The following is a 10,000-nucleotide window of genomic DNA, read 5'->3' as shown; positions in this document are numbered from 1 at the left end:
AGAGAGAGAGAGAGAGAGAGAGAGAGAGAGAGAGAGAGAGAGAGAGAAAGGGAGGAAGGAATTAGATATGATTATGTTCTATGGCAATGTATTTATTATGAATACTAAAATTATTTAAGTATGGTTAAATTACACGTTAGTAATTAAATCCGCGTTTTGAAAAAGGCAAAGATGCTTTGGTATTGTCTTATCTACAAAATAGAAAAATAGATGACGAATCTTTATGGAGCTCATTTGCCGTTTCTTTTGTATAATATATATTCTTTTACAACTTCTTTCTATATCTATTCCAGCAACATTGAAATTGGTTTAATGCCACAGGCTTTAAAACTAGTGCATATTATAAGAATATGCACATGCAAAGACGCACATACAGATGCATGAACGCAAAGACACACACGCAGGACCACGAATCCAGATAGAAAAGAAATTTTAACTCAAAACGTACACGTATATAGACATACGACTATGCAAAGACATATATTTTCACTTCTTTGCCTATCAGACATTCTCTCTTTCCTATACACGCATGAGCATACACATTCTCGTACATGCGTACGTGTATATATATATATATATATATATATATATGCGTGTGTGGGTGGATATAGGTACATATAAATATGCCCATGCACATTTATATAAACTTATATGCGTCATGTATTTACATACACATGCACACATCTTTGTGTAAGTATACATGTATTTATTCATGTATGTATGTATGTGTGTATGCGCATTATATGTACACGCTCGCGCAAACAGCACATTCAAACACGCCCAGATACATACAAACATACACACAGATACGCATACACATATATGTTCTTCTATATTCATATGTTTCATATAACGTGATTTTATATGTGTATTTTTGACCACAAACATCCTTTCAAATCCTATCCGACTACAAATTCGTTTATAAAACCCTTCTACATTCTGAAATACATATCATTATTAAGCATGTACGAAACTGAAATTTTAACCAATTTTGTTTTACATATGATGCTGATCTACGATTGAAACTGCTTCCATATTCACGTAAAGCTTTCTTCATCAATGAAAATATCAATGTATGTTATATATATATATATATAACCACGGTGGTGCATCAGCATGGCCGCAGCTCTGAGCTGAAACTTTGAAATGAATATATATATATATATATATATATATATATATATATTATATATATATATATATATAGATAGATAGATAGATAGATAGATAGATAGATAGATAGATAGATAGATAGATAGATACTAGGTTTAATTATTTAAATTGTACATTAAAAGAATTAGTTGAGTATTATTAAGTTGGGACCCATGTTACATATAATAAATTTATATTATTTCCCAATTTTGTTTAATTTCATACATTTTATAAGATATACTACGACTGTTACATGAATAAGCGGTGATGATATTCTTTACATAACGGTGTTGTACTGGTTTCCTAATCCCTGGAAGAATGCGCCTTTTACCATGACTTCGAGTTCACCTACGTCTTGTGAGTGGGTAGACGGAGACAGTCAAGAACCATACCGGTGCGATTGAATTTCTAGAGTTGATTTGTTTTTACTTGAAGTTATGTTTAAGCTACACATATTTATGGAATATGCAACCAGTGAGTATGCAATATGGCTTAACGAAAAACCAAAATATTCACCATCGAACCGAAAGATAATTGCCTTACACACACACACCACGAATAAATACATCGATAGCATTCCGCCAACAAGCTTATATTCTCTGATTTTTTTAAATAAGTACTTCTATAATACTATTTCCAGATGCGACTACGAAGACAATATGACGTCCCTAGAAAAAGAATACATAGCAATAAGAAAAGAAATACTAACGCTTATAATCGATCTTTTAATTTAGTTGGAACTATCACAATAGTCAAATTGTCTTCACCTTATTTGGAAAATCCACGATGATATGATGGAAAAATATAGAAAATATAAAATCTAGGAAATCTTTGATCAAGACATCATAAAGAATTGTTCTGCTACGACATTTAATTCATGTCAGCATGAATCGCAATAGAATCCTTAGAATCAAAACCTAAAGACAATGCGAGTCAATGTCCAGACTAATCATTCGTAGGAGGCATACAGTGGACTTAACTCTTTAAAACTCCAATTCAGGCTGTACACATACGTTTGGGAACTGAACACAAGTAATAACTCCTTTCCCTGTAGATTTACTTGAAATTTAAAGAAAAATAAACCCAGGCACTTAGTGTCATTTAAAATGGAGCACTCTTCCAGAATCAGATATACCAGAGAAAAATACTTTGCAACATATGTACTATTGAGCTTTTTGAAACAGTTCATCGTATATAATACATCGTATATAACACTGCTTAATCTCTTAATTAGTTTTAACTAGTTTTTGAAGTTGTAATACTCCCAACTTAAACCGCACCGATTTCTTATTTTATTTAACATATATCAGTTTCTATGTAATACTCTATCACTTGAGCTTTACTCATGGATTACATTCACACAAATCCACAATTATAGCAAGGGAGCATCCAATTATACTCTGACATTTGAAGATTGACATGACTTCACAATTATAGAAGGATCGAATCTTGACATTGACTTTCATTTAATCTTTCTTGGCATCTGTGACAGAATATTTAAGTATGAATTATTATGTACGGATTGCTATAGACTTTAGCACTCTGGATGGCCAACGAATTGTTTTAAGACCGGCCTTACAACAATTATTTTACACTTTTTTACGCGAGTAAATGCATGCCTTTGTCACTGGATGGTATTAGTATATTCCAGCTGCTCTCAATATATTTTAGCGTATGAATGTTTCTCTGAATTTATATACTAGCATCTAGATGAATACATGTGTCACCTACACATATGCATAATTGAATTGACGTACAAATGAACGTAGATATGCGTGTATGTTTGTGTGTGTGATACACACATAGATGATAGATATAAAACCTTTATATTTGCGCTTTATATACTTGTAATCCTTCGTCCATAATTTCTTCAAGGTTTATGTGTCTTTATATTTGCATAAATATGTGTATGGGTATACGCTTCTCACATGTACGTAAACATTAGCTTATAAGAGTACATGTTATAACGTTTCCTTATCGTTTATATATTTGATATTTTGGTTTATAGTAAACGATGTTTTCATTATTTCATAATCCGTTTAAGTTATTTCACTTATTCCTATGTATTCTTTCATGTGTGTGTGTATGTATACGCATATATATATATATATATATATATATATATATATATATATATATATATATATATATATATATATATATATATATATATATATATATATATACATATATACATATATACATATATATATATATATATATATATATACATATATATATATATATACATATATATATATATATATATATATATATATATATATATATATATATATATATATATATGTATATATATATATATATATATATATATATATATATATATATATATATATATATATATAGAGAGAGAGAGAGAGAGAGAGAGAGAGAGAGAGAGAGAGAGAGAGAAAGAGAGAGAGAGAGAGAGAGAGATTTTATCTGTAAATCTTAATAGTAATTCACTAATTTTCAGTCTTCTGAATATTTCTACACCAAAGCTTAACAATTAATTTAAATGCTAATTCCATAATTTCATCCATCTATTAAATTAGCTTAATGTCATTTTTTTTTATATTCGTTTTACAAATTCAGTCGTGCCAGATAACTTCGTAACCGGCATTTCATTTGACATGACACATTTGAACTTAAACCAAGGTAATTTACGTCTTATACTTCATATCTCTTCTGATATTAACCAGCTATATTCTCCATCTTTCATTTTTCGTACTAACTTCTAGAAATTCTTTTAAATACACAACAAATAATATAATCTTAAACTTCCGCAATATTCTATCCTTTTGATCTAATAACATCGCATTCAGCGATCTTAATAATTATTTTCTTTAAGAAGTTTAACACCTTTTCTTCATTGCTGTCTGTATATTCCAAAATCATCCCGCACAAAATAATTCCTTTCATTATAATTAAATGCACATATGTGTTGTATGTTTTTCAAACATTGTACTTCGCCTACGTTTTGCTTAAATTCAAATATTGATATTTTACATATACGCCGCTCCCTAAATTTTGATTTAATCCTTTTCCTCACGCTATGGTTTTTAGTTCATTATCGCTATTTAAAATGTGTCTATAGATCCAAACAAATTCCAACATTTCACTAATGCTTCTAAACTTTTTCATGTTATACGAAGCAATTTTTCCTATTAACAGCATTAATAAATAATGATAACATTAATAATAATAATAATAATAATAATAATAATAATAATAATAATAATAATAATAATAATAACAATAACAACAACAGCAATGACAATAATAATAATAATGACAATAATAACAACAATAACAATAACGTAACTATAACTATTATTATATTTGTTTCGTTTTCCGTAGGTTTTATCTTTTACTTGATTCAGTCATTAGATAGCGGCCACCACCTTCAAGAATTTTTAATCGAATGAATCGACACCAGGACTTGCTTTTCGTTTTTGTTAAGCGTGGTATTTATATCCGTCTGTTTTTGCCGAAAAGCTACGTTACGGGACGTAAACACACCAACACCGGCTATCAAACTGTAGTGGAAAATAAACACAGACGCAATAACACACACACGCACACACACACACACACACACACACACACACACACACACACACACTTAAACTCTCTCTCACATACACTCAGTGTTGAAAGACTCGAATTAGTAAGGATTCTTTGAGCATTCACTGATGAGGGATTATCTATGAATTTTCTGTTTGCTGATTTTGTTGAATTTTCCGTTTGCTGTGTCTTTGTTAAATTTTTGAAATATTATTTATGTGACGCTAAGCACTCCTTATTTTTTTCACTGATTTGTAGAATATTCTTGGAATATATTTTGTGCGACGTCTATTTCTGTCTCTTTCTCTTTCTTTGCCTCTCTTTTGACTTCCTCCCACTCTCTTCCTCTCCCAAATACTCTTCTCCCTTGCTTCTGAATTCCACGACTCTTTCTTTCTCCTGCCACCACCACGTGATCCGTGACCATTTAAACCTTTCTCATCTGTTTTCGCTCTCACCATGACCAGGTCGGTCGCGCTTCCTTGCACTTGTGCACTTTTTCTATACGTTTTGTTTACTTCTTCGTTCGTTCTGATTTTCTATCTGCTCCTTTCTTGTCTCAAGTCCTACAAGATATTTTCATTTTCCTTTGTGTCACCCCATTCCTGTCCATTAGTGACTGCATGGCTTTTTTGTTGTATATGTATAATTATCATAATTATTTTATTTTGTCGTGTTTGTTTCCGCCATTGTCGTCTATTAGCTATTCTCACTGGCTATTTGCCACTGACGCTACCAAAAGTGAACAATATCAACGTTAAAAGACGCGAAGTTGTAAGGATCGTTTGAACGTCGACTGATGAGGAATTAGCTATGAATTTTCTGTCTGTTGTTTATGTTAAGCTTTTCGCTTGCTGTCTTTTTGTTAAACTTTTGAAATATATCCGTATATATCGATACACACACACACACACACACACACACACAAACACATATGTCCGAATGTAGAATAATGCAAGAGACAGCCCAAATCTATGAAAAGTCTCCTAACACAAGCCCGAATACGCCCAACAGCACCGAAGCCGTCAGTAAAAAATGCGGAAGACCCAACTGTGGGATATGCGTCAATTTAATTGAGGGCTCAGAGTTCTCCTTCAAACAGGGTCAACGTTTCACAGTGAAAAGCAAATTCACATGTGCTTCGGAGAACCTGATCTACACACTAACCTGCTCTGGGTGTCAAGAGCAATACATAAAACAAAAAACAATCTACGTCAAAGGATCGCTCTGCACAGAACCCAGATCAAAACTCCGAAAAACGCAAAAATAGCATTCAGCCTACACATCGACATTTGCGCCAATAACAAAAATCAGGGCTTCAGATTTTTCCCCTCAATGAATTCAGGGACGATACAACCTGTAGCCAACGAATTAGTAAAGAGTCGTTCTTTATCACAAAATACAGACCCCTTTTGAACGCATCTACAACAAATGACATATCCACCACGACCTTGAAATAACACACGTAAATATTAAAAATGATACATCCAAAAGAGATATCCAAGAATTCATTTAAAACGGTCCCAATCACTAATATAATCAACAACGAGCCACTTTTAGGTCACTTGACCATTTAATATCCTACTACTATCATACCACTCTCGCATTCTTTTATTATTCTTTCTCTTCTCTTCTCCTCATCCTCCCCCTCCTTCTTCCTCTTCTTCGTTTTTTTCTTCCTCTCCGTCACCTCTTTCCTTCCTTTACTACTACTGCTGCTTAGAAAAAAACTTACGCAAATATTAAAAACAATATATTCAAAAGAGACACCTCAAGAATTAAATCACTACAACCATCCACAACAAGTCACTTTCAGGGAACTTGACCATTTAACACACTACTAATATCATATCACTCCAGCATTCTTTTCTTCTTCTTCTTTTTCTTCTTCTTCTTCTTCTTCTCCTTCTTCTTCTTCTTCTTCTTCTTCTTCTTCTTCTTCTTCTTCTTCTTCTTCTTATTATTATTATTATTATTATTATTATTATTATTATTATTATTATTATTATTATTATTATTATTATTATTATTATTATTATTATTGTTATTATTATTATTATTATTATTATTATTATTATTATTCTCTGCCAAGAATTCACAACGACCTCGAACCCACAAGATTGAAAAAGAGAGACAGAGACAGGCAGAAACAAGGAAAATGCCTCTTGTATTTGAATACTATGCAAATATTCTTTTCAAAAACTTTTCATTTAATTTTTCCAAAATATAATTGTTTTCCATACTTACAGTTGAAAAAGTCCCAATGACTGAAGCCAGCACTGAAATGTTTTTTTATAAGTTTATTTTAGCATTTTCTACCTTTACTTTTTCCCATATAAGTATATATATATATATATATATATATATATATATATATATATATATATATATATATATATAAGCATTTATATATATATATATATATATATATAAGCATTTATATATATATATATATATATATATATATATATATAAACATCTATGAATATATACACTGAGCTGAATTTAAACAGAAGACAGATAGAGGGGTATAAGTTTATTTCATAAGTTAGCGTATCTCGCTACTAGGTCTTTCTTGTCTCCAAGGAATAGATATTTGTAGTAGTAGTAGTAGTAGTTAGGTTGATGATGATGAGAAGGAGGAAGTGGATGACGAAGATAAAAGAAGTAGAGTACGTAGAAAGTGAGGATGAAATAAAATTTCTGGAAACTGTCCAGCATTCTCATTTATTTGCCAACGAGGATATTTAGTGCATAACTATCATTAACAGATACAGATATTCAAAGATCGGCATAAATATGATTACAATAAAATGAATATATTCCAAAACTTGTATACAATATATTAGAAACAATTTTAAAAGGCTACAAACACTGAAATTCATACACGCACACACATATTAACAACCTTCGCGTCGAAGCTGCAAAAAATAAGAGCCAGCACTATGTCTTAACGTTTGTGTGAAAAGACTCAGTACGCTATTTGCCCTATTTAAAACTTTTCAGAACGAACTTTGTGCTATGTTGACAAAACGAAATCCTTGAGTTTACAAGGCCTGAAAAGACTGGAGAAATATCTTCCGATTTTTTTTCATCTAGAAATCAGTGCAATGATGTGAACTGTCTGGATTGTAAATGAGAATCAAATACGTTTCGACAACATAGACATTGAATAAGAGACCAGAGTGAATTTCTAAGTGCTGCCAGGAGTCTACATTCTACCAAGGGGCAGGGAGTCAGACATGTCAACTTCGAAATGATCTCTAAAATTTGTATTTTCTAATTCTACCATATTCAGCCACCGAATGTGTAATAATAATAACATCAAAAAATACCTTAGGAATGAGAACCCAGGTTCGAAATTTCTCCAAGACACCTGATGAAGGCTGGAGGGTATATCAGCCGAAACGTTGTGTTAGCAATAAACAAGATGAGGACAAATATCCGTCAAATGTAAATAATGTAAATAATGTATATAATTCCTCATCTCTTAAATATAGAATTGCACGTACATGAACATGCACTTTCAAAGAGAGCATTCAACCTTCGTATATGTGTTTGAGTGCGTTCGAGCGTTTGTGTTTATAAGTGCATACATGCACACATATATATGCGTGCATATATATATGTATATGTGTGTATAAATATACATATATAAATAGATATATTGAGACGCACGTACAAACACACAGACACACACGCACACATACGTACACGTATTCTTCATTGACATCGCTAACACACACGTACGTACGCACATGCACATACACACACACACACACACACACACACACACACACACACACACTGATTTCGCTTTAGAGTTCAATTCTGTTTGTTTTGCGAAACAGAGAAAGGCTATGTATATTGGTAGACTATAAATGAAAAGGCCATGCTTCGTGATTCTTCAGTGTTTCGCAATTGGTGAGCTAATCAATACCGATTTCAAACTTTGGCACAAGGCCACCAATTTCCAGGGAGGGGGTAGGGCGATGGCATCGACCTCAGTGCTCAACTGGTACTTATTTTGTTCGACCCTAAAGGGATGATAGGCAAAGTCGACCTCGGCGAATGGTCTACTTGATATTAACACTTCAAATATTTTGTAATATATTTTCACTTTCCTGCATTAGTTTAGTTTTTAATAGTAAATATATTCTATGCTGGAAGTAGATAATTTGATTGCTTCTTCAAAACTTCTACTTTGTCTTTGTTATTTTATATCAACCCTAAGACTTTTATAGAAAAAAGAATACTACATTTCGATGTTCTTGCTTTTCTTAAAGTTACAGCTGACGTAATATGATTGATACAAATTCACGCACAGATCTCATCAATTTAATCAACAAGCGTGTATATGAAATAAAAGCAACTCTTCTCTATCTGACAGTTTCCTAAACTACAGAAGATGGATGATTTAATGAGCTTCTCGCAGCCGGGTGAATACGAAAACATACGTGTAATGAAAAGGCAATAAAGGAAATAAAACAATGTCTACATTTATATGTCTTATCAACAACAGTCTGTCCGCAGATTTAGGTAAAGCCAATACCAGTCAAACTATAAATGCTGGAATACGAAATTTTCTAATGGAAACAGCTTCTTTCAGTTGCACAATTCAAAGCAGACATCTGAGACGCATACACGTGACCAGATGCCTAAAAGTGATACATTCACACTTAAGATTAATGTTGAGGTAAAGCAGAGAGCTGGCAGGATCGTTAGCACCCCGAGTAAAATGCTTAGCAGCATTTTGTCCGTCTTTATGTTCTGAGTTTAAAATTCACCGGGGTTGACCTTGCCTTTCAATAAGTTCAATACGTACCAGTAGAGCAATGGGGGTTGATGTAATAGACTTAGCTCCTACCTTCAAATCGCTGGATTTGTGTGAAATTTTGAAGCTGTTATTAATGTTGAGGTAATGAAGGTTCTAATAAATTTAATCAAAGTCGCTGTTATTTCTGGTAGTTCGTCTGGGAGAAGCATTGAAAAACTAATTCGATACGATTTTAACAATGAATGTTAGTAGAAAAATATTGATACATCAATGTATGAAATATGATAAGATAACTTTCAGATCTTAAATATTTTACACGTATTTCATTATAACGGACGAGGCCAATCTAGTGGAAAAGGCTTAAACTGTCGCCCGGTTTAGGGCGAGGACCGGGCTCTTGTGTCTTTCTAACAAGATTGACGCAATTGCAAACGCTGGGATTAATGGTTGTGATTTGTTTCTTCTTTTCACTCACAAATACCGAAATTAGTTGTATCTACTTAT

At 32.3% G+C, this 10,000-nt stretch overlaps 1 protein-coding gene across 8 annotated transcripts in view; it reads left to right on the top strand.

The window, feature by feature from the left end:
• Positions 1-10,000, top strand: part of LOC106868399 (peroxisome proliferator-activated receptor delta) — a 609,065-nt gene that overhangs the window by 493,384 nt on the left and 105,681 nt on the right. For 5 of the 8 annotated variants that reach the window (XM_089363322.1, XM_089363325.1, XM_089363319.1 and 2 more), the window contains one exon: positions 3,748-3,810. The exons of the other annotated variants lie outside the window; for them this stretch is intronic. In XM_089363322.1, coding sequence (XP_089219448.1) covers positions 3,748-3,810 — 63 coding nt within the window. The remainder of the gene's footprint in view (positions 1-3,747; positions 3,811-10,000) is intronic. 8 annotated transcript variants of the gene reach the window in all.

Source organism: Octopus bimaculoides, chromosome 1 (assembly GCF_046866305.1).
Source record: "Octopus bimaculoides isolate indiv1 chromosome 1, ASM4686630v1, whole genome shotgun sequence".
Taxonomy (NCBI): domain Eukaryota; kingdom Metazoa; phylum Mollusca; class Cephalopoda; order Octopoda; family Octopodidae; genus Octopus; species Octopus bimaculoides.
Note: the sequence above shows the minus strand (reverse complement) of the source record. Positions and strands in the feature narration are given on the sequence as shown.